This window comes from Phodopus roborovskii, unplaced genomic scaffold (genome assembly GCF_943737965.1).
Source record: "Phodopus roborovskii unplaced genomic scaffold, PHOROB, whole genome shotgun sequence".
NCBI lineage: Eukaryota > Metazoa > Chordata > Mammalia > Rodentia > Cricetidae > Phodopus > Phodopus roborovskii.
In genome coordinates, this window is record NW_026126459.1 from 2,372,957 (window position 1) to 2,399,263 (window position 26,307).

A 26,307-nucleotide genomic window follows, 5' to 3' on the forward strand; every position below is an offset into this window, starting at 1 on the left:
AGGCTGAGTCTTCTGTCACAAACTTGCACACTTCATCTCCATACCATAAATTGTTTGACCTCTTATGCAAGTCTGCTTTGACTTCTCTACCCAAAAATGCACCACTGACCATTTACAGCACACAGACATCCACTTTAATGTCATTGGTCTTTCAGGTGATCCTGCCCCCTTGAGGGCTGGCTACTTGTCAAAAACTCCATCTACTCTGTTTTCACCATCACCATCTTCAACATCATCTTCATCACAATCATCATCACCACTGTCACTATCCAGAGGTCACTGCCCCAGGACACATGGGTGAGTTGATATTGCTGATGCTGGAAAGAATAGCCTAGAGATCATAGGTACACTTCCCTCCAGGGACAGGATATGGTTGGCTCCTGTGTGTTCTCATATCCAGAATTCCCACTCTGGCCTTCTCCCATTTTCAGCTCCCAAGTTTTCCTGTCTTCTCATTGATTGTTCCTTTCTCTGCCTGGGGGACCAACCTCCAACAGTGCAGGGCTCGAAGGGAATCCATGGAGTTGCCATACTATGACATTTTTATCTGAGGGGGTTACAGAAAAGCACACACTCTTTGATGGTTTCCTTCAGACCTTTTCTTTATTATTCTGTTGTATGCTGATTTTGTATTCTCTATTTTCTTTCCTTATCTCTATTCAGAAATGTCCCTTCTGTCTCTCTTGATGATGTTTTTCTTCTATCTTTATTATTCTTTATCCTCTTATTCATGAAGTTTTTCTCATTCTGTATTCTTTCTTTCTCCTTAGCTTATATACCCAACAGAATCTTCAGGCAATATAGAAATTACAATGTGATTACATCCTTTTTTTGTTTTTAAGAGAATGATTACAATGAACACAAGTAAGAAACAGCATGCTTTCCATATCCCTTATGTGATTAAACATTTTACATAATACAGGCAAAAAGTATAATTATCTCCAAGAACCCACGTACATTCATACCCAAACAACTTGTTGCAGATTTACACAGTGTAAGCAAGCAAGACATTCTTCTACTGACAGGCTTCGTTTTGCAGTTAGAAGGAAAGGACCAATTACTTTATTACTTATCAAAAGGCAATCTTAAGAGAATCACAAATCTAAACTTTTATATTTGACAATATAATCAGGCAGCTCTATGTTAAATCTTTAGGGTGCATACTCACTTATCGACAGCTTTTGTATCAGGAGATTGGGGAAAGAAATGGATATAAGGAATTAGTCATCACCTCCAGTCATCAAGCCTAACAAGAAAGGTATGTCAGCTGATGGCAACTAGCTGCTTTGTTCTTTTCTGCTGACCTTAATGAGCTCTTCATTCAACTATGTGCCTTTTTAAAACTTCAGATGGTCTTCTTGAGTTTTTCACCTCAAAGCTTTTGACAAAAGCATCTGGTCTAAACTTAAGTTATCTTCAAAGCTTTGTTTCAGCTATGATGCAACCAAAACCTCTGAATGCATCTCCTAACATTAAGGTTAAAAGAATTTAAGCTAAATGGGCTACTGGGCCTCAACTGTTTTTCTTAATCATTAACCTAAGCCATATTCTGTATACTGCTCCTCAATAGAAACCCATGTGTTCTAGCTGTGCCATATGCCTCCCCATCCCCAGCTCTTCTCCCCTGAACCCTTAGCTCCTTTGGGGAGGGGTCACTGACACAGGTCTGACTGCAGAGCCTTCTGGATCAGCTCAAACTCCTGCAACTTTTCCTCCAGCAGGTGAGCCAGGCTGCGTAGTGCTTCCCCTGACTCTGTTATAGCCCCTTTGGACAAATCCTTTGAGTCAGTCACAAGGTGATACAGATCCAATGCTAAGAACAAACTGCTAAGGCCTACTGATCTAATCCTGGCTCCTCTGGTCATTGTGAGGTAAGAGTTAGGGAAGGCATTCCCTACTTGCTCAAAAGCTGTCGAGTTTCTGAGATTCCTGGCCTGTGTTCCAGAGCGAAAGCTGTCTCTGGCCACCCTAAAGTGTTGGATCTGCTGCCCTAGGGTTTTCCACGCACTGACTAAATCCACACCTGTGCTAATTAATTTGACTGCGAACTTAGGAACGATCTTCCCCATCTCCTTAACTATGCTCTTGCTGACTCCAACTAGGCGCTTGGCTTCAGCTCCAGTTTTCAGTAGGATTGTATCTTCCACAATGGTGGTGGTGAGACTAGTCACACTTGCTGCTGCTCCTAGCCCCAAGGAAGCTGCTGTGAGCATCAGACTGCTCCCCCCTGTAAATGGTGCCAGAACAAAACCAAGGATGTCCAGGACTCCAGAGACAGTGCCTGTTGAGCTGGACACCACATTGGAGATGGTGCAGTCCTTGTGCACCTTGTCAAGATAGTTAGCCAGGTCTCGGAGCTCCCTGATGTGTCCTTCGAGTTTCCTTTTCAACTGAGGAAATTCTTCCAAAAACCTCTTTTTCTGCAGGGCTTTTTCAAGCCTCTCATTTTTGTCTGTGGGTTCCTGTGCTAAATGTTTCTTCAGAGCATCATGCAGTGCAGCTTCCTCCTCCCTGTGACAGAAGAGGGAAAATGCATGAGGAAAACATCAAACATCACTTTTATACTATAAACACAAAGGGGAATAGTTTCACAGGTATTCATAATTTTGCATTCTACTATGAGCATTTGATATGCCATAGATGCCCACCATCCTTATTCCATAGGGGTCAGTGTGTAAAGGAGAACCAGGACACCATAGTGAGGAATCCCCAGGCACCTGGGGTGGGGCAGACAAAACCATCCAGCATCTCCCACCACTGGAGCCTTAGCACCACACCCACTGGGAGAGTCAAGTGCTGACCTTTTCCTGCCCCCTCCCCACCCTCTTTGCAGACCCTTTACTGGGTCCCATCCTGCACACAGAATCTCCAGACACCTGGGGCAGAACAAACCATCCAGCATCTGCCTCCATTGGAGACAGCACTGCACCCACTGGGAGAGATGAGTGCTGCACTTTCTCCAGCCCCGTATGCCCCTTGCAGGAAGCCTTTGAATAGGGCAAGTAGCCTCATTCTTCCCAGATAATCCCCAGACACATAGGGGAAGACCAAACAATCCAACATCTGCTGCCATCAGAACCTTGGCCCTGCACCCACTGGGAGACGCCCCACTTGTACTGGAAGACGAGATGGGAAGATGACACTATTAGAACACATTTAATGACCCACCTTCACCCAAAGGGAGAGGTGAGTGGGATCCTTCTCCAGCCCACTTTCCCCTCCCCCTCCTTGGAGCCTCCAGACCTAGGGACTGCACTTAGTAGTCCAGTCCCTGCATTTCATACCATCCAGAGTCTGCTGCCACTGCAGTCTTAGACTTGCCTGCACCCACCAGGAGAGAGACCTGGGGGCACACCAAACCATCCAGAAACTGCAGCCATTGGAGTCTTGGGCCCACCTGCACCCACTGGGACAGAGCCATGAACCCACACACAATGGGAGAGGGAGAGACCCCACCTGCACCACTGGAACTAGGAATGGAGACACTAAAGTATAAGAACACATTCAATAACAGAAAGAGCAATAGGTCACCAGAGGCATCACCACCCCTGACTTCAAGCTCTATTATAGAGCTGTAATCCTGAGAACAGCTTGGTATTGGCACAAAACAAAAACAAAAACCTCAAAACACAAAAAACAACAACAAAAACACACACAACAACAACAAAACAGGTAGATCAATGGAGTCATATTGAAAACCTCATAGTAACCCACACAACCTACAAACACCTGATTTTTGACAAAACAGCTAAAATTATACAATGGAAGGAGGAGGAGAACATCTTCAACAAATGATGCTGGCACAACTGGATGCTGGTGTGTGGAAGACTGCAGATAGACCCATGTCTATCGCCATGCACAAAATTTAAGTCCAAATGGACCAAAGACCTCAACATAAATCCAGCCATCTTAGAAGAGAAAGTGAAAGTTACAAATTGTTGCAGGGGATCACTTCCTGAACAAGACACCAGTAGCACCAACACTGAGATCAACATAATAAATGGGACCTCCTGAAACTGTGAGGCTTCTGTAAGGCAAAGAACACAGTCAACAAGACAAAAAGGCAGCCCACAGACTGGGAAAAGATACTCACCAACCCCACATCTGACAGAAGGCTGATCTCCAAAATACACAAAGAACTCAAGAAGCTAGTCACCAAAACACCAAATAATCCAATTAAATTGGGGTATAGAACTACATAGAGAATTCTCAAATGAAGGAATCTAAAATGGCCGAAAGACACTTAAGAAAGTGCTCAACATCCCTAGCCATCAGGGAAATGCAAATCAAAACAACTCTGAGCTACCATCTTACTCCTGTGAGAATGGCTAAAACCAAAAATACCAATGACATTGTATGCTGGTGAGAATGTGGAGAAAGGGGAACACTCCTCCACTGCTGGTGGGAGTGCAAACTTGTGCAGCCACTTTGGAAATCAGTATGGTGGTTCCTCAGGAAAATGGGAATCAGTCTACCACAAGATCCAACAATTCCACTCTTTGGCATATACCAAAAGAGCACATTCATGCAACAAACATTAGCAGCATCATTTGTAACAGCCAGAACTTGGAAGCTACCTAGATGCCCCTCAACTGAAGAACGGATAAAGGAAATGTGGTACATTTACACAATGGAGTACTACTCAGCGGAAAAAACAAAACAATGGATTCTTGAAATTCACAGGCAAATGGATGAAACTAAAAGAAACCATCCCAAGTGAGCTAACCCAGTCACAAAAAGACAAACATGGTATGTACTCACTCAAATATGGATTTTAGACATAGAGCAAGGATCACCAGCCTACAATCCACACTGCCAGAGAAACTAGGAAACACAGAGGACCCTAAGAGGGACATACATGTTCCAGTACTGAAGGGTAAAATGGACAAGATCTCTTGGGCAAACTGGGAGTAGGGGATGGGCATGGAAGTAGGAGTTAAAAGAAAGAGAAGGGGAGAAGAGGAGGTGAGAGGAAAACATGAAGGAGCAGGAAGATTGAGTCAGGGGAAGAATAGAGGAGAACAAGAAAAGAGACACCATAATAGAGGGAGAATATAGAGGTTCAAAGAAATTCTGGCACTAGGGAAATGTCCATAGACCCTCAAGGATGACCCAAACTAACAATCTAAGCAATAGTGGAGAGGCTACTTTAAATGTCCTTCCCCAATAATGACAATGATGACTGTCTTATATGTGTTCCTAGAACCCTCATCTAGTATCTGATGGAAGCAGAAGCAGACACACACAGCTAAACAGTGAGCTGAACTCCTGGAGGAATCCATTTGCAGAGAGGGAGGAGTGATGAGCAAAGGGGTCAAGACCAGGCTGGAGAAACCCACAGAAACTGCAGACCTGAACAAGGGGGAGCTTATGGACCCCAGACTGGGAAACCAGCAAAAGATCGACCCAAAATCCCTGAACATGGGACTCAGTTAGGAGGGCTGGGAAGTCTATGGTACCTCTAACAATGGAACTAGGCTGTTTCCCTAGTGCAGGAACGGACTTCAGGAGCCCATTCCCCATGGCGGGATACTCCCTTATTAGAGACCAGGGGGAAGGCCAAGGCCCTACCCCAAATGACTTGACAGACTTTGATGATCCCTCATGGAAGTCCCTGCCCTTCCTGGGGAGTGGATAGGGGATGGGATGGGGGGAGGCTGTGGGGAGCATGGGAGGATGGGAAGGAGAGAGAACTGGGAGTAATATGTAAAATAAGAAAAAATATTAAATAAAAAGACCATTATGTATAATTACCATATGATAATAAGACATAAAAAAATGCTGAAAAAAATCAATGAAACTAAGAGTTGATTCTTTGAGAAAAATCAACTAGACAATCCTTTATCCAAACTAACCAAAATGCAGAGAGAGAACATGCAAATTAACAAAATCATAAATGAAAAGGGGGACATAACAACAGGCACTGAGGAAATCCAGAGAATCATCAGGTCACCCTTTGAAAACCTGTACTCCACAAAATTGGAAAATTTAAAGGAAATGGACAGTTTTCTGGATAGGTGTCACTTACTAAAATTAAACCAATAACAGATAAGCAATTTAAAAGGACCATAAACCCTAATGAAATAGATGCAGTTATCAAATGTCTCCAAATCCAAAAAAGCCCAGGGCCAGATGGTTTCAGTGCAGAATTCTACCAGAAACAGCTGAACTGAGCAAGTGGGAGCTTACCAACCCCAGTCTGACAGATGCGGAACCAGCATAGGATCGAGCCAGGCCCCCTGAATGTGGATGTGAGTTGGGGGGCTTGGGCAGTCTGTGGGGGCTCTGGCAGTGGAACCAGTATTCTTCCCCACTGCACGAGTGAGGTTTGGGCGCCCATTCCCTATGGAGGGATACTCTCTCAGTCTAGATGCATGGGGAAGCACCTAGGCCCTGCCCCAAATGACTTGACAGACTTTGATGATGCCCAGGGGAGGCCTCACCCTTCCTGAGGAGTGGGTGTGGGTGTAATGAGTTCGTGGGGGGAATAGGAAGGCAGCAGGGAGAGGTAACTGGGATTTGTATGTAAAATAAAACTGTTATTAATTTAAATAAAAATTAATTTTTAAAAAAGACACCATACTGAAAGAAGCTTGATAAAACTCCTCTATCTACTGCACAGTGTCAGCATTAGGGTAGATATGGGCCCCATCTGTAAGATATTTCATTAAATATCTGCAAAAATTTCAAAGTGGGGAATTGCAGGATCTGAGATACATTTGTTCCCAAAAATTTTTTATAAATGCTCAGCCTTTAAAATGTGGGGTGTGGTGGGTACTTTGGTGTCATTTCTGACCTCCAGAGAAGCCAGAGGCTAACACACTGACTTTAGAAAGATTACCATGAGGCTGTGTCCCTGAAATTGATCTGTTCTTGGTGTCCCTTTGAGGGATGTGCTGTCTCCCACTCTCACTGTCGGGTGACCATAAGTCCCCAGCTCTCTGCACGCACTGAATGGCTCCATTTCTGTCCCATAATGCAACAGCTTTGAGCTGTGTCCTTCTGGCTGCTTGACCTTGCTTCAGGATGAATATTCTTTCCCAGAGTGGGCTTCATGGTGTGTGGCAGTCATGTGATTCGTCAATGAAGGACAACACTGTACACCTAGGACAAGAAGCTTTGAGCTTAAAGCTCTCAAATTTCTGCCTGGTGGATGTTTTCATTAGCTTATTTTAACTCTCTGTGCTCCTTTGTCAATTGTAGCTGTGACAACAGTCTTATGTGAGTTCAAAGGGTCATTCTAGAAAAAAAAAAATCTTGTAGTTGGTTTAGAGTAGTCCTTCATTAACATCTTGCATCAAAAGGAAAAAGAAGGCTCACTGGGACTCTTCTGATTTTCACATTACCTTTCAATGAAAACAGAAAAATAAAAGAAAAACAAACCCCTCAGACCCATAAGAGAGAGACCCTCCAGATTATTTTGTCTGCTGTCTGCTCTCAGCAGATGTTCATATTCCTTTCCCTCCCTGGCTGGAGCTCACTGGGTCAGTGGCTGCTCCAGGTGACTGAGCAGGACAGCTGCCATTAACCCTGGTTCTAGGCTGACCCCTACCCTCACTCACTCCTGACCCACTGCCTGGCAGGTCTAGTTCAGAGGCCTACAGACAGAGGTTACCAGGCTAACACCACCACAACTGGTGAAAATGTCACATTTGAGCACAGCAAAGTCATGTGCAAAGATGCAAGTGGACTGGAGTCTACCCATAGCACTCAATAGACCAGACGTCCCATTAATTTGGACAAGGAAATAGTAGAAGTACTTTTTACTCAGGGATGGGGTAAAGGGGTACCCTCAGTCTCCCAAGTTATGCAAACCATCTTCACCCACACTGTCTTTGGACTATGTCTCTAACCACACAGCCTTCCCAATATTCAGGGAGCTCCGTGTAGAACTGTAAGAGTCCAAAATGCCACCTGAGAACTCTGTAGCAAAGCCAGCTTGTGGAGTGCACAACCAAGCCCAGCCCTGCCCACATTTGGAACATGAGGTCGGTGCAGGGGAATAAATACCTTCCAAATATTATTTGTCCTCCACTAGGCCTCTTCTTGTGCCTTCAATACCCACCTCTCCTTCCAGCCCGTCTCTCCTTAGCCCTCTACGTACAACTCCTTGCTAGGGTCTCTCCTGAAACCTGGACTTGACCCTGGTCCTGGACTCTCTGGGCTTCGGGAAGGGTGTTGGCACTTGGTTTTCCATCCCTGACCTGTTGCTCCTCCCAGACTGTCACCATGTCCTTTCAGACTGAATTTCTGTTCCTACTGAACACTGCTGGGGCAGCAGATCTCAGTTAGGACAGTCAGGGCCAATCCAGCTCTGTGCAGCTGTACTGTGAACTCACTGCATTCTCACCCTACAGAAGGACCCTGCTTTTGTTCTAGTTCCTCAGATGGGAGGAAAATGACTAAGACAGAACCTGGGGACAAGGCTGATCATGTCTACACATTTCTCACTTGTCTCAAAGTAAGTTCAGGAGTCTTCAGTCCTTCAGAAAACCTGTGTCGGCTCTCTTTGCACTTTCAAAATTATCTCTAAAAGTAACTTTCAGAAGCACCCACTGTGTAGTGGTCACATGTAGAGAACTCTACACATATGATCTTCTGTTCTCATACTACAGTCATGGTGGTGAAACTCAGGAAGTGCTAACTAACTTCCCAATGCCACACACAACTATTAGATGACAGAAATGGTCCTGGCACCTTGAGCAACAACTTCAGTCAACCTGTGGTGATTTCCACAAGAAATAACATGGTGGAAACACTCCTCTTGGATGGTTGAGAAGGAGCATCCATAACCCCACCCACTGGGACTGCCTAGAGTGGGTATGTCTGCCCGGGAAAACCCTCATCCTCATGGCCTTGCAGGCAATGCTGGGTGCACCATACGCATAACCTTGACAACACTGCTGCTTTCACAAATGCCTCCCAGGCTCCATCTTCAGTTATCAGGCTCTTCAGAACTTCTGTGTCGAGTATGTTTATGAGCAAATCAATGAGTTCATCTGCGGCGCGTGCTGCCACTATACCAAGAGAAAGAATAAGATTAGAAGACAACGTGAAAGAGAAAAATGTCAAGTAGCAGGAGGTGGCCAGATGCCACCTTCTTGAGAATGTGTCCATGGATCCTAATGGAGGCTCCGGGGTTGGAGATTCAATGGTGTCCCCCAAATTCATATGTCAAAGCTCTTAGGAGACATGACCTTTGAGGAAGTAAAGACATGAGGACAAAGTGATGCCATGAATGTACAACACTACCCAGTTGGACTGGGGGTCCTTACGACAGGGAGATACCAGATTTCTGTTGTATCATCTATCCATCATTTCATCATCTATCATATGCACACATGTGTCTCTCTGTGTCCACCTCCCTCTGCATCTGTTTCCTACTCTGACTCTTCTCTTAAATGCATTGGAGACACCATGTGCAGATGTAGAGACCCTGTTCCCTCTGCACACCTTGAAGAGGGTGCTTCCTGAGACTAACTTGCCATATGTTCATCACAAACTTTGGCTGCCATGGTTGAGGGAAATCGTGATCCTTTTGAGGAAGCCCCATGTACCATCTAACACGATCCCGTTACATGTCGAACACTGTGGTACATTGATAGAATGACTTTCCGGGAGCAAGAAAGCTCTGGGCTTTCTCGATTCTCAAGCTGCAGCTTAGCTGGCTGACTATTCCACTGCAGAGTAGGAGCCTCCCATTAATTCCCCAATCTCCTTGACAGTCACGGTCATTCTGTGACCTTGAACTTTCTAGGGTCATTTTCTCTTCAAAGGCAGAATGACAAACATTTGTCATTTCTTACTGTCCCAATTTCTCTTTTCATTGTGGACCTGTCACCACTACTAACCATCCACAGATTCAAATGTTGTGCTGTATTGACCTTTCCCCCACCAAAGAAATTATTCCCTTTCTTTCAATATAGCCTGCTGTAAAATGTCAGGACATGGACAGATTAAAAAGCCAGATTATTTGCCAAAATATCACAAGAATAAACTTGGGCCCAGAAGCCAATAAATTCCTTGCTTCACTCCACAACTTCATAAGTAAGTCACCATCATTCTATCTTGCTCTCAGAACTACTGTCTCCCAGGATCCTGCAATGTTGACCCATTAGGCTTTGCCTACAGTATTCAACTGCATATCTATTACAAAGTTCCAAAATCTCCCTAACTTCTCACATGTATATATACTTCTGTCTATCTATATATATCTCTATCTCTATATATCTCTCTCTCTCTATATATATATATATGGAGTCATATCTATCTGTGGATATACCTATATCTACTCATGTTCTTCACAACAACAGCTTTCTCAATAGTGTCCCTCAGATAAAATCCCATGACAGGAATACATTAATGAAGATTTGTTTTGGCTGCTAGCTCCACAGGGACAGATGCCCATAGTGGAAGAAAGGGGACTGAAGCAGGTGCTGGAAGCTGAAAGAGTACATATCAATTGTACTTAAGAAGCACACAATGTACTGCAAGGGGGGAAGCTATGAATCCTACTGTATTTTGCTTTATTTTGTTTTATTCTATGTTTGAGACATGTAGCCTTTGCTGATCTGGAACTCACTGTGTAGACCAGTCTGACCCCAATTTCACAGAGATCCACCTATCCAGCCTGGCAAAGTGCTGGGATTAAGGCTTGCACACCACACCACGCTCAGCAGGGCCCACACACAGGGATGGACTTCATCCAGTATGCCTCCATACCCAAAGATTTCCATAACCTCCCCAAACTGCAACACCAACTGAAGACCAAGAATTAAAAGGCATGAGCCTCTGGGAACTATCATACAGTCAAGACAGCACACACATACACACACTTGTATACTTAAATTCCTTTTCCAATCCAATCTTTGTGATCTTGAAGCAGCCAGAAAGAGGAAAATGGCTACCTGAACAGGCCATGAAGAAGTTCGGGTTCTGAGCACAAGCCGTGGGATTTCTGACTGGTTTCTATTAAGGCTCTTCAAGTGTCTAGTCTGAAGGGGGAGAAGAAGAACAACTGTGAAAATGCAATGGGGACAGCTGCAGAGATGGTGAAGTTGGAGCAGTCAGACACCCAGTGGTTCCATCAGAGTGGGCATAAAGGATCAAAGGACTGACAGTCAGAGTACTACTTTTCCTGCAGTCACTGCTGTTAGTTACAGATGTCAGCCATCTGGTTGCCCTCTCCCATCATCCTGGCCAACTCAGATCCCTCCTGTCCTGTCAGTGCCCACAGAGGATGTCACCAGCTAGGGACAGAGCCATGACGAAAAGCAATATACAGTCCATACATGGGAAGGGGAGTTCTGTAAGCTCCTTGGGGGGAACATGTGCGAATTAATGTTAACAAGAAATATTTACTGTATGCCTGTGACATACAGGGCTCCTCATACACACCTCATTAGGGTACCTACATCCTCCGTGGCATAAGGACTGCTGTGAGCCCCATTTTGAAGTAGAAAAAAGACCATACGGTTTGCTGACTTCACAGTAATGTTGGACCATGACCCCAAATTGTTCTGATTGGCATCCCACCTTTTAGATAGGAATCTCCACTCTCTAGAACACACAGCAGCATTCCAGCTTCTCTCCACGTGACTGTGAGTGACTTCTCACCCACATCAGGACCTGTGTCCTTGAATGGTTAAGTTCACAGGTGCCACAGTGCTCTCCCAGAGCCCACACCCTCCTTGTTTCTGCAGGGTCCTGCATCCCACCAGGCTGGAGTCCTGTCAGACCCCATTCCTGACCCTGCTTGGCCTATTCAGTTCTCTGCCCTCCTCCTTAAACGTTCAACCTTAGGCAGCTTCTAATCTTTACGTGAAATGAACACTCTCTCAAAAACAATATCTAAACTGCAGAATACTTGCTGTAAGATATTTCTAGAAGCAGTGAATAGACCACAGGCATCTAACATACAAATTTTTCATAACTTGAAGCTCAATGTTGTTTAAATAAAGTGTGAGGACCCACACTCCCATGGGCATTGCATGGGGGTGGGCATTCTCTCTAGACTTACTAATGTGTGATAGCCTTAAATCAACACTAGATTTGATAGCCCATGGGATAACCTCAGGCCTGGAGAGTATGAGGCAGGGTGGTTGACCCGTGGGACCCAGGCTGAGACACATGGTTTCCTGGAGCTTCTTGGTTGGACCCCAGAAAGTGGGTGTATGTTCATGTCTGTCTATTCTTCACATAAGTACACAAGGCAGAGCCTGCCATTTCCCCATCCCACACAGGCTGAACAGATGCCAGGTGAGGCTCAGAGGACACAAGTCTGCCACCTACTACTCAGCCACCTTTCCAGAACCCTGGGCAAGCCCACCGTCTCCCCCAGCCTAGGTTTCCACACAGAGCCTCACTTAGAATAGCAATTCAGAAACAAGTTGGATATGACACCTCACACACTTTGAAAAGTGTTCCTTGTGTCTCAGAAGGCACCCTTTGACTCCATCCTGTTTCAGTAGCAGCACTCCAGAGCCAGCCTTTCTTACCAGGCCCCTAAGATGGGCAGTCTTAGGCCCCTGCCCTCCTCCGCCTCTTTGTTTCTTTGACTCCTTTTTCCTCCATTTCTCAATGAGTGGGCACCCACACCAGACACCTTCCTTTGTGGTTCCCTGTCATGTCCCAAGCATTCTGTCATCTGAGGTGAGCTCTTGAAGATCAGTGATCCCATCGGATGACTTCCTCACTTCTCTTGCACTTAGGAACAGCAGCCACACCCAACCCCACTGGGAGTCCAGCTCTACTGTCCCTGAGTGTAGTGTATCCGCAAATGGGTCCACACCTTCCTCTGGAGCTGTGGTGAGGATGACCAAGTGGGGAAACTGAACACCTTCCCCAACTTACCCAGGAGTCTTGCTGTGTCGGAACTTGAGCAGGACCCAGGTCTCAGGGGCTTGGGTACTTTCACTGGCTGTGTCTGTGTGACAATGTGACAAAGGTCAGAACTCAAAGGGAAAGTAAAAGCTTCCTCCTCTGAGCAGCTCAGATCAAACAAAACCTAGGTCTCAGCTTGCTGGGCACAGCCCTCACCGCACTTTATTTTCCACCCTCTCACAGGACCAAGCTCAGGTTGACTTTCGAGATTCTTCTCTGCATACCCAACGTGTTTGGGGTTTCTCCATGGTCTTTAAGAAAAAGTCTGCCACTGTCACAGGGGTTGTCTAATGCCATTTGCATTTCAGATATTTACATTATGATTCATAATAGCAACAAAATTACAGATATGAAGTTGCAATAAAGTAATTCTATGGTCAAGGTCACCACAGGGTGAGGAACTAACTGATTAAAGGGTGACAGCCCCAACAAGTTTGAGGAGCACTGCAGCAGAGGCTCAGGGACTCACCACACCTCTCCACACCACCTGGGTTTTGACTATCCCTGTCCTTCCCCAAACACACCTGCTGGGTGGAAGTTTCAGTTAAGTTTTTGACTGCCAAATATGGGAGCATTGGAGGGTGAGGAGATGGGACATAGAAACCTGTGGTCGTGCATTATTTATGATTTATTAAAGTTAGCAACAAGCCGTAGAGCCAGGCAATGCTGACACACTTTTAACTCCAGCACCCATACTAGCTAGACATAGAGCCAGGTGGTTGTGGCACACACCTTTAGTCTCAGGACTCAGAAGACAAGCAAATGGATCTCTGGGAGTTCAAGGCCACACTGAGCTCCATGAAGTTGATACAGTCCTGAAGGGAATTAGATCTCACACCTTTAATTCCAGCCCTAAAGAAGTATTAGAAAGACAGGAGCCCAGTGTCTTAGGCTGCATTCAGAGATTTAGTCTCCAGCCATGCTGAAGGGAGGCAGCAGTCTGAGGCTTGGTGGAGAGCTCATGGAGATAGGATCACCCTTTCAGTCTGAGATAGAGGTAAGAGCTAGCAGCTGATTGCTTTGCTTATCTGACCCTAGGCTCGAACCCCAATATCTGTCTCTGGGTCATTTATTATTCATGTTACAGAGATTTGAGGCTTCTGAGGCTGGTTAAGGGTAGGGGTCGAGGAACAGCCTAATGGGAAAGGCCTGAACTTCCACCTGAAGCCATTGTGCTACCGTCTGTGACCCATGTGACCACCAAAGTATATGTGAACCTCCTTGGTCCGGGGCGTTGTCTGAGACCATGTAGATGCCTGAGCGCTGAGCTGAGCTGGCACAACCCCACACTGACCACACAGTGGTGCCAGCAGTGTTGTGAGTGCGGGAGAGATGGCTCTGCCCCTCTCCTGGGCAGTGCAGGAGAGCGAGCACTGATGGCATGGGAGTGGAAGAGCTGGCCCAGATGGTGTGGGCTCAAGAGAGCTGGCCCCTCCCCTGGCCAGCCACAGCACTTCCGAGAGTCAGCCTGGCATTTTGGGAGAGAGCTGGCCCTGGGCCTTGTGTTCAAGAGAGCTGGTGGGCTGACCAACTCAGCTAATACACAGGCCCAGATCCAGGGCTTTGAAATGTCCCCACCAACACCTAACCCTTCCATGACCTGCTGGAGCACATGAAGGGACTAGTCCTGTGGAACCATAGCCTCATCATCTCCATGACTCAGGGCAACAGCAGGTTATCTGCAAGTCTCAGAGAGGGTCCACTATGGATGGGGTAGCAGAAGCCAGAGGCCTCAAAGCAGACCAATGAGTCATTGCAATGAACATTTCCAGGTGAAACTGTTTGGACAAAAGAATATGTACTGCGTGACACACCACAGCTTCCATGGCAAGACTTTCTTTTGTTATTTTTATTTTATATTGTTTACGAGGGGTGGTTATGTGAGTAGAGGGTAGAGATGGAAGGACGAGGGGAGGAGTGGGATTTGGGTTCACGGTGTGTAATTCACGGAACCAAAACATAATTAAGGGGAAAAGGAAGTCAAGAAAAAGACAAACAAAAGTCGGAGGAAATCAATAAATCCCTTAAAGAAAGGCAAGAAAAAACAAACAGGTGAAGCAAATTGTTCAAGACCGAAAAATGGAAATAGAAGGAATAAAGGGAATACAAACTGAGGTAGTTCTGGAAATGGAAATCTAGTAAGCAGACAAGAACTAGTAAAGAGACAAGAGGCAAGCATCGCCAACAGAATACAAGAGATGGGAGGACTCTCGGGAAGTGAAGATACACTAGAGGAAATAGATTCATTGATCAAAGAAAATGTTAAACTAAAAAATTCCTACCGCAAAGCATCCAGGAAACATGGGACACCATAGAAAGACTGAACCCAAGAACAACAAAAATAGAAGAGCTGAAGAAGTCCACCTCAAAGGCTCAGAAAATACTTCCCTTTTATGTGCATTTTTATTTTGTTTTTTTAAAAACAACCTTATTTAAAATTTTACCTACTAATCCCAGTGCCCTTCCCTCCATCCACTCCTCAGAGAGGGTAAGGCCTCCCATGGAGAGTCAACAGAGTCTGTCATATCACATTGAGGCCATGCCAAGCCCCTCCCCCATGTCTATAGGCTGAGCAAGGTATCCCTGTGAAGGGAATGGGCTTCAAAATCCAATCCGGCTCATGCACTAGGGATAAATGCTCTTCCCACTGCCAGTGGCCCCACAAACTGTCCAAGCCACACAGCTGCCACCCACACTCAGAGGACCTAGTTTGGTCCTAGATGGGTCCCCCGGCTGTCAGTTTAGAGTCAGTGAGCTCCCACTAGCTCGGGTCAGCTGTTTCTGTGGTTTTCCATCATGGTCATATTATTGCCCTTTCCTCTCTTCAACTGGACTCTGGGAGCTGGGACCAGTGCTTAGCTGTGGATCTCTGCATCTGCTTCCCTCAGTTACTGGATAAAGTTGTATGATGACAATTAAGGTAGGCTCAGAGTCTCAGCTGGAGCCATCCCTGGGATGTAGATCCCTGGGAATTTCCCTAGTGCCAGCCCATAAGGACTCTCTCTATGCAGATATCTCTCTCCTTGCTCCCCCTCGCTGCACTTTCTCCATCTCAACCATCATGTTTTCCTCTCCCTCCCCTGTCCTCCCTCCCCTCTGCATTCCCAAAGTTTCCATTTGACTCAGGAGATCCTCTCAATTTCCCCTTCCAGGTGGATCCCTGTGTGTCTCTTTTAGGGTTCTTCTTGTTCCCTGGTTTCCCTGGGGGTTGTAAACTGTAGACTGGATTTTCTTTGCTTTATGTCTAATATCCACTTATGAGTGAGTACATACCATGTTTGTCTTTCTGGGTCTGGGCTACCTCACTCAGGATGGTTTCTAGTTCTATCCTTCAACAAAATCATAGAAGAAAAATTTCCAAACCTAAAGAAGGACTCACCTTGAAACAGATTCTGACCCCAAGGTCAGTAACAATGAATGTTTCCCTAAGCAATTACAACTTGAGCCTTCTAAATCCTAATTAGCTAATGCGAACTCCACCAGCTGTGGGGACATTGGAATATTGAAGATCAAGAACTTAATGATGCTTCCCTGACTGTCATTAGTTCCCTGAATATCCATTGTATTTAACAACCATGACTAAGAGATAAAAACCATTAGGGATGTATTAACTTAGTAGACCACTAGCTTCCACTAACCCACAAGCCAAGAACATCCACAGACAGCATCAGAGGCTGGTAACTGTCTCTGACATTTCCATAAATGTCTTGGAAATGTGTTCAGTTATTGCTTTCTTACTTTTGGTATTATAAAAGCTTTGTGAAATGGTTTCTATGTTGGAAGATGGATTTTGGTGTAACCTACCTCTGTATTCCTGGGCCATGGGTCCTTCCTATTTGGGTCTAGATTAAACTGTGCCTTACCGCTTTGGGATGAGTGTTGTATTTTTTTTGTTGATGACAATGTTAATGAGCAGCTGCCTCCCTACCCTAAGGTCATGCTTGGACCTTGATGTCAGTTCATATGCTTCTTTTTCCCTCCATCAATTTAGCTACAGTCCCAGGGGGAGCAGCGAATTCCGTTCACCCTGGCAGTGTATCTCCTCCCTGTGAGGCAGCATGTAGCTCATCATAGATGGTAAGAGAAAGGACTCACAGTGTAAACTCTAAGCTCTTTGCTTAGGTTGATATTAGGTTGACTGCTCCCTTCCCCCAAAGCTCTTAGGAACATATGGATGGCATGATCTGTTAAGGTGGGTTGCCACCAAGGCCATTACCACTTTTTCAACTTAACCCTTTCCAGTCCTGAATTGCCTACAGCTTAAACTGAGTATACAAAAAACAAACAAACAAAAAACAAAAAAACTGCAAAGGAGGTTAATTTCTTTGAGTTCTTCCTCTACAGGCAAAACTCCTCTGATCTGGGTCTGACATCTGAAGGCCGGCTGCTCTGTGTGACAACTGAAGATTAAATGTGCCTATGTCTGACAACTATAGACTGACTGCTTCTGCACCCCATGAACCACACAAGCCTCAAACAACTTCTAGGTAAGTCTCTGCCATTTTAACATGCAAAAAACCATTTAAATTATGCTTCCTACTCGAAGCTATCCTTCTGAGCTCTCTGACAACATTGATGATAACTGGAGCATCAACAACAGCAAGCACCTACCTGCCTGTCAGTCCAGTTTACCTTGCTGGCTGACAGGCTTCACACGAAGAAAGATTGAGAGTTTCTGCAGGTCTAAGAAAGCAATTTAAGGTACATAAATCCAAGAAATAATTCCAGACAAGTCTGACCTTCCTGTCACTTCCTCTGGGGTCTCACACAGACCCTACTCTAACACACAGTTCTTGACCCCACCTAACCCCAGACTCCTCCCTTAACTTCCTCCTTTCAAAGGTTTTCCTTTGCCAGTCCTTTCTCCTCATTCCCTCATGTCCTGCTCCCTTACTAGGAAGGGATGTCCTCTCCAGAGTTGACATACATTTTGTCTTCTCCTTGACAACAGCTTCCCAGGCCCCTCCTGCATCAGCCCTCTTCCTTCCCTCAGCCTCTGTCGTGCATCCCCACTCTCTGAATCCCAAACTTCTCTTGCCCCTTGCCCACTTCTTCAATCAATCCCATTGTATGACTTCCACTGCCTCGTTTGAGGCACACCATACTCAAAGACCCTCCGCTTACATCTCCAAACCCCAATATTCCCTACCGTTAGCCAGCTCTGAGGCCTGAAATCTATCACTCAATTCTTTTTGCCCAAACTCTTTCTCAGTCTCACCTCCTCACCCTACAACACTCCCAGATTAACAGTAAAAAAAAACAAAAACAGAAACAATCCCAACGAACCAGGCAGTGGTGATGACTGCCTTTAACGCTATTCTGGGAAGGCAGAAGCAGGCAGAAGTCCATGAGTTTGAGGCCGAACTGGTCTATAAAAGTAAGTTCCAGGATGTCCAGGGGCTGTTACCCAAAGAAATCCTGTCTCGAGTCCCCAATCTCCCCCAACAAAACAAAACCCCACCAACTCCCTCCCCACCAAAAAACCCAATGGAACTTTCTGCTTGGTCCAGGACCTTTGCTCCATTAATGCTGCTAATTCCCTCTACACCTTATAGTCTCTAATTCCCAGGCTATCCTCTCCATTACCCATGCTGCAATTCACTTTTCAGTCCTAAATCTTAAAGCTGTTTTCTTCTCGGTACTCCTGGATGTCCACTCATATTTTTGCCTTCACATAGATGAATCCTGACGCTCAACAATCATACAACGGACCTGAACTGCCCTTCCTCAAGAGTTCAGAGACAGTTACCACCTTTATTTATTTATTTATTTATTTATTTATTTATTTATTTATTTATTTGGTCAGGCACTGGCTGTGGACTTGGCCTGACTCCCCCCTTCCCTCCTGCTTGCTTCAGGACATAGATGACCTCCTCCTTTGCAGTTCCTTCCCTCGCTGATAGCCAATCTGACACAGCCTCCCTCTTCTGTTTCCTCAGCTCCACAGATAACCAGTTATCACCTTCCAAAGCTCAACTCTCCTCTCCCAAGTCACCTATCTTGGATTCTCTCTCACACCCATCCATAAACACCTCAATGTAACCTACCTTGCTCATTTCTGCTCCTTATCTCTGCCCTTATGTCCAACGGTCTCCACACATGGATCCCTAAATACTCACTCCTGCTACATTCCCCATATCAGGCCCCTTCTGGACCCCCTCATGAGCACTTCCTCCCATTCACTGCTAATTCCTTAAACTTAAATCATTCTCCCTTCTGCCCTAACCCTGTGCCTCCCAAATCTATGCAGACCTTTCCACCCTTACACTTCCAAAACCGGAAACACTGATCTTTGTCCCATCCCTTACTTCTCCATAGCTCTATACGGCGCCATCCACAGCTGGCCTTGTCTACACACTCTTGTCACAGCCCCTCTGCTCAGACTCTAACAAACTCTGGGACCCCCTGTCACCATCTATTCCTACCACTTTCTCCCTCAACTCCGAACTTACAGAAGACTCCAATCCCTTCCTCTGTCTTGGATTCCATCCCTCCAAACTCATCACTCCCAATCCTAACTTGTCTTCCCATCAACCCCTCCATGCTTTCCCCTTTGAGTCAACGTTTTCTGGATGATCTATGCTCCTGTCAAAAACTCTCCAAAATCTCCTACTTCATCTCATACACAAGAGTGTTCTCTAACTACTTTTCCGCCTACACCTTTTACATGGATGGTAGCTCCTTTCTGTCAGATGGCTGCATCAGACTGGCCCATCTGTAAAGATGATAATTGCTCTGACATAACAGCCCAGCATGCTGCCCTTTCATCCCTTCCCCTCATCCCATTCCCTTCCAGGCTACTCGACTACATAACCCAAATAACAATATACCCAACCTCCCTTCAACACAGAGTACTCTCTCAACCCTGCTTTGTGTATTCATCCTCACCTTCCGGTTCCTGTTCCCTCAAGGTCACCTGTTCCTCATCTCATCTCATCTCATCTCATCTTATCTCATCTCATCTCTCTTCTTACACTCCTACTTTTCCTCTGCCCAAATGATTCCAAACATCCCCTGCCCACTTTCTCCCCTATAATAATGAACTATCCAGATGTTCCAGGACATCAAACACTGAACAAATCCCAGGCGGAACCACATCTAGCCTCAGGTTTCCAGTGGGCAGAATGACAGCAAACATTCCAGGAAACCATGTTCAGGATCACAGGAGCAACTGGTAGCAGTCAAGTTTTAATGCCAAAAGAGAGAAGGGATGAAATTTCCAGTCAGGCTGTGGTGGTCAAACAAACCAGTAATACCAGAGAGCATGAAAGCCTGAAAGCATGCTGCAGGTGTGGGGACATGGGAGACACTTGATTTCTAGGAGCTAGTTCTGGCTACATAATGCAGGTGTGTGTGTGTGTGTGTGTGTGTGTGTGTGTGTGTGTGTGTGTGTTCCAACTGGATACACAAGAGCCCTGCCCTTTCCACTCATCTTCTAACAGGAGAGCAGAGGGCAGGTGAAGCCCAGAAGGTAGATAGCTGTCAGCCTCCTGTTTAGCCCCTGTCCCAGAAGCCTGGTCAAGTCACTCTCTTCTGAAGCCTCAGTTTCCTCACGACGCAGAGTGTGGGTGCAGAGACAGGTTAGATCAAAAACCTCTGGGTCCTAACATCTCAAAAAAGAGCCCTTGACCCCAATCTGTTTTAGTCACATCTCTCAGAGCCACCTTTGGGTGTCCAGGCCCCAAGAACAGAGAGTCTTGGACCCCTGTCCACCATCTCATTGTTTCCTCCATTTCCCAATGGAGGACACTGACAGCAGACATCTCTCTGACTTCTCCTGATCAAGTCTCAGGCATCCTGGCAGACGTCCTGAGCCCCATAGGTTGTATGGTCTCATTTGAGAAGTCCCTTGCCCTGTCCTGTGCTTGGGGTAGATGGAAAGGTGGGAGCAGCTTGGCCCCAAACTGCTGCAAGGCCAGCTTCTTTGTTGCTGTGTCTGTGACCCCCCCCCCAAGGCAGATGCCTGATCTTGCTGAACTTATTAACAAAATGGGTCCATAATCCTCGTCCAGAGTGGCTGTGGGGGTATGCAGGTGTGAGAGCTTAGATATTCCCCAACTTACCAGTAACCTCCAACAGGCTGAGTGCAGACGGGACTGGATAGTCTTCAGCTGTGTGGACACCTGTGGCCAGCTGTGCATCCAAGTGATAACTGAATGGTCTCCTGCTGATATACCCAAACCAGAAAGTGAAAGAGAAAGAGAAAGCTGCTGTTTCCTGGAATCTACCCTCAGTCCATGCTCCCTGCTGACTCACTCAAGGAGTGACCTCAGGCCTGCCATTCTAGGTTTTCCTTGGCTGAGCCCGTTTCAGCTGGGGTCTCTGTGATCTGCATGGCAAAGACCTGCCACCACAGACTAGGGGACCCTCCACAGATCCCCCTGTCACTCCTGGCTCTGTTCATTTCCCTCTTTCCCCACCTGCAGCCTCCACACTGCCCCCACCTCCTGGGTCCTGTTGATGCTGACCTTGGTGCTGCCCAGGATGGTGTGCACAGCATCTGGACATCTGCTTTCCTGGGTTCTTCTTCCAGGCTTCTTCTCTGAATCACTGAGTATCACATCCTCTCAGTGTAACAGGCTCCCAAACCTTAGGAGGCTTCCAGACCATAGCAGGACTGACTCCATGATGGAGGGACCACTGAGGCCATAACACCCAGCACCAAGTCAGCATCACCTGACAAAAGGAAAATGAAGTCTTCAACCATCAAAGTCCATGCTTCTCCTAGAATTTTCTAACTGTACTAACCTTGCTTTTTTAGCTTCTGGAGTTCTACTCCGGCTGTTTTTGTAACTGAAATATATCAACTCAGAATATGTTTTTTGTGCTTAAAAGCTCAATGCCACACTGGGATTCTGAACACTAGTGTAGTTGGTGGTGAAAGACCCGCAGAGCGTGGACCCTCATGCCCCAACTCAGGAAAAGCACCCCGCCAATCACTCATGAGAAGTGGTCTTGATGTAAAAGCATGAGGTCTTTTATATTCCAAGTGCACTGGGGCCCACAGTCATGCACCACGCAGGGGCAGAGGACTGAGGACCACGAGGGCAGAATTGAGACAGCTTTTATAGGGTTACAACAGAGCCCACACATCTTAAACCAATCATCTCATAGCATCCAGAGCCCGCGCGGTGCAGACCAATCAATTTAAACCATCCAAGCCTGCGCTTTATAGAACAATCAGTTTTCTATAGTCCCGTGTGCAGGCTCCTGGGTGGGGTGACAAAGCTCATTTCCTGTACTCACATACTCACAGGCCCTGTCATAAACAGCAAAGAATGTGACCTTTCACCTATTTACTGGCTGAGGGCAGGGTCTGAAATTTAAGGTTTAAACTTCTAGCTTCCTGGGGTCATTGGAGAGTCAGGCTGTATTTTTCCATCCTTACAGTGGCATGCTAACAAAAATCTTTCTATTGGCTTAAAACCATGTTGAGCAGTGTTCCTTCATGGATACCCCACAACATTTCTGGAGGTCCCACAGAGATCCCTAGAGACACCAGAGGTCTCAGATCCCCTTACAGTCTGAAAGAGTTCAAAGGTCAAGGAGCTCCAAGTGGATGGGGAAACCTGAGATGTTCAGGTCCCCCAGGACTCCCTTTGATAAATCCCTGCCTAATGCTTAGAGGTGGGGGTGTCTGACATCTCCTCCAGAAAAGGAAATATGTTAGAATGCCACCTTGTCATCTGTCACCTCTGGAAGTAAGTCTTGTTAAGATACCTTCTGTTTAGGACACACAGAGAGGTCAGACATGACCACTGATTGGTGTCCAGGGTCTGTGTGAGACATCGCCAGACTTCCCTGGGCTGCTCATTGTATGAATGTGTGGCGGTCACTCCTGGTTGTCTTTACTGTGTGTCTCTCTATGTGTTTCTGTCTATTCTATTTCCCTGTATTGACTTGACCAGTGGTTTTCTCTGGTGTGAGACACCCCCTCTCTCCACTCATGACCTGTGTCCTCTTACTGGGGACCTGAATTCTTTTGGTTCTGCCAGGTCACCCAGAGAAACACAAAAACCCTCTGTCTGTCCCACTCCTAGAGCACTTGCTTGTTTTGTTGGTTGAGTCCCACTCATGGCGCGAGTCAGTCCCTGTCCCTCTGTAGAGGTGGGGAGGGGCAGGGCCTCTTATGAAGGGGTTGGTGGGGAGCTGACATCTAAACAGAATGCACACTAAGAGGAGATACAGTTCCCAAGCCACGTGCTTCCTCTCCTCTCCTCTTCTAAGCAGTTCCCTGGGAACGGGGAAAAAGTCCCATGAGCAAAAGAGGAAGTTCTGCTCCTTCCTCTTTCATGATTCATGTGTCTTTTCCAACAAACAACCTGTGTAATTGCAAACGCAAAACCTACCATTCTCTGAAAAAGCAGAACTCCAGACCTTGAAGGGTGGGTGGGAACAAGTGCAGGGCAATTCTGCCTGGACAGAAGGGTTTTCCCTTCTGTATAACACTGAGCAGGGGGACTTTTAAATAATTATTGCTGTGTCCTTTATAGAAAAAGTAATGGCAGCTGCTGAAAGGATTTCTTCCCTCGTCGAGTCAGTACCAGATATTAGTTAATGTAATATTATATATTAGTTAATATAAATGTTAAAAAATGTAAAGATTATAAATTAGTCCCAGTTGCCGGAGTTAGTTCAAAGGCATTTAACAACAGAGAACTGATTGAGAGATGGGACCTTTCTCATAAACTTAAAGCCACCGTCACTTTCTCTGATGACAAGACACAATTAGAATTACAGATTCTGTCAGAAGAGTGGCCCCTAGCTGAAACTGCTGCCCAATCAAAGGACTATCTCTCAGATTTACAATCCCTGGAGATATTGGCAGAACCCAACCCCCTCCCCCAGGATTGGTTCAACACCTAGTTCCATAATTGTTCAACTAATCAGTTCAGCTACTCTCATAAGATTAAACAATACCCAATGACCCTGGGAACAAAAAGGGAAGTTGTGGTCCACAATGGCAGGCTTAGAGAGACAGGCATCCTGTTGCCCTGCCAGTCACCCTGGAGTACCTCTGGTTCTCATGAATCTGATTCTTTCACCCGAAGGATTCTCTTGCACCTGAAGGATGCATTCCTCAGCCTCCCATGGGAAAAGGTGAGTCAGCCCATCTTTGCTTTTACATGGACAGACCTAGAAGTTACAGCAGGCAACTTACCTGGACCAGGTTGCCCCAAACATTTGAAAATTCTCAACCCTGTTTGATGAGACACCAAATGCTGACCTCCCTCTCTTCCATCAGAGGTTTCCTGAGACCACACTTTTACAATGTATACTCTAACCACACCTCCTCTTAACCTCTAAAGCTAAAATAAATTATAAAAGAGCCACTGAGGGATTTCTGCAAGAGTGACAGACCTTGGGCTACAGAATGTCAGCTAAGAAAGCCTGACTGTGTACATCAGAGGATACCCAACTTGACTATCAGCTGAGAGGAGGCAAAAGGAGGCTGTCGCTGAGTAGGATTGCTGCCATCCTTCAGATGCTAGATCTATAGACTAAGAGGAAGGGTCAAGAGTTCCTAGGAGTAGATAGGTATTACCGCCTCTGGATAACAGTGTTTTCAGTAACAGCAAGGCCTCAGCACAAGGTGGGGAAGTCATTGACTCCCTAACCCCGACTGACACTAAACAAAAGGCTTTAAAAGCAGGTCTGAGTCAGCTCCAATCCTATCCCTTCCAGATGTCTCAAAACTTTTCATCTGTGCACAAAACAAAAGACATTACAAAGGGGGTTCTAACCCAAACTTTGGGGCCATGTAATACCCTGTGACTTGTCTTTCCAAACAACTGGACCCTGTAGCCACAGGATGGCCTGCCTGTCTAGAGCTGAGGTGGCAACCATTTATCTAATGAAAACAACAAACAAAACAAGTTAACTCTGTATCAGGATCTTATTCTCACAGCACCCCACACTGTTGAGGCTCATCTCTGACAAACACCAGAATGCCGGCTGTCTAGTGCTCATGTGACCCAGCATCAGGCCCTAACTCTGGATCTCCTTTGAATCCAGTTTGAGAAGTCCACTGCCTTCGATCCTGCTACCCTTTTGCCCTGTGCCAACAGGCAGATCCTAATCCATGACTGTCATAGATGAAAGATGAAACCAGGTACATGGGGCAGGAGTTGTCACTTTAACTGAAATGTTCTTAGCCCAAGCCGGGAGCCTCAGACCCAAGAGCAGAACTGATGGACCTGACCCAGGCTCAGATGGGAAAAAGGAAAAGTTCATCCCATAAACACAGACTGTTGCTATGCCTTTACTACCATGCTGCCCACAGTGTGATCTGTAGAGAAGAAAGGCCTCTCACCTGAGGGAAAAGGACATTAAAAACAGAGAACATTTTGGCTCTCCTAGAGGCTATTTGGCTCCCCCCACAAACATTTGTGGCCATGTTTTCTGGTTTCCAGTGACTGTTGATCATGTTTCTTCTGTCAAGTTCTCTTGCACTGAAATCTGTCCCCTTTTATCAGCATGATTCTAGCTAGACAGTCAGAGAACATCATAGTGAGCTGCAGGACCATGAAACGGTCCACATGAGCTGCAGAGTGGCAGGGATGTGAACATTCTGAGAGTACAGAATACACTAGAATGTTCACAGAATCTTCAACAGTTTCTGGGTTGAGAAGCAAGGTGGAGTGGAAGAGTGGAGTAGGGGTCTCTAACCTTAGGTCCGTCCTACCTGAACATCCTGAAGATCTGCTAGAGAATAGCTCAGTTGACCAGGGATATGTCAAGAAATGTCACTCAGGGTGGCTGTCACCCTGAGTTGAGGATGATCTAGGGGTAATTTTAGCCCAATGGAATATGACCCTAATGCAAAGGGAAACATTAATTAAAAGAACTCTAGGGGAAGTTGTATGGTCACCAGCATTGCCTAGAGGAGGGGTCAGCAGCCAAGATGTTTGGCCGCTATGGACACCCTATCGCAATCTATACACTGGAGAAGAGGCATGGCCCAGAACAGCACTCACCTCTCTGCTGGTCTCACCTTTTCTTGGGGCTGGGATCTTCCAAAGGAGTGTGTGGACTTTGTGGCTTCTTAAATCATCTACCTGGCCAGGACACACAAACCTCCCATGACTGCAAAGCACAAGCAGGAAAGTAGTACCCTGTGTTGAAAGCCCTGAGTAGCTTCCTGGGAGCTAGCTTCTTGTTCCCCAATTACATCTGATTTGTCTTTGCTCGTTAGGGAAAAACCAGGAGAAAGTTCCTACTAGAGCCTTTGGCCTAAAACCAATTGTCCAACTACACATAAAGATGACAGAATCTAAGTCAAGAATGTAATATTTTTGTGCTGAAGCACAGACAACTTTGCATGTGTAACTGTCAGGAGCATCAGGCTCATTAGCTGAGTGAACACAGTAGCTTTTGGATTAATCCAGAATGCCCTGACCATGAATTGACACAGAAAAGCTAGAA

The 26,307-nt window shown here is 46.1% G+C and overlaps 1 protein-coding gene across 1 annotated transcript; it reads right to left on the reverse strand.

Annotated features, from left to right (window-relative positions):
• Nucleotides 1-576: 576 nt before the first annotated feature.
• On the reverse strand, nt 577-21,026 carry LOC127225733 (apolipoprotein L3). The gene is made up of 5 exons (XM_051189296.1): nt 20,946-21,026; nt 12,853-12,925; nt 10,908-10,994; nt 8,891-9,017; nt 577-2,511 (listed from the first exon to the last, which is right to left on the reverse strand). The coding sequence occupies exons 3-5, from the start codon at nt 10,918-10,920 to the stop codon at nt 1,653-1,655; spliced, it is 999 nt and encodes a 332-aa protein (XP_051045253.1). The 5' UTR covers nt 10,921-10,994; nt 12,853-12,925; nt 20,946-21,026; the 3' UTR covers nt 577-1,652.
• Nucleotides 21,027-26,307: the final 5,281 nt, after the last annotated feature.

What these genes read in the sequence shown, in the direction of transcription:
- LOC127225733 (XM_051189296.1), bottom strand. An exon ending in AAAGCAGCAGTGTTGTCAAG is followed by an intron (nt 2,512 to 8,890) that starts GTTATGCGTATG and finishes CTTCTGTCACAG; the next exon opens with GGAGGAGGAAGCTGCACTGC.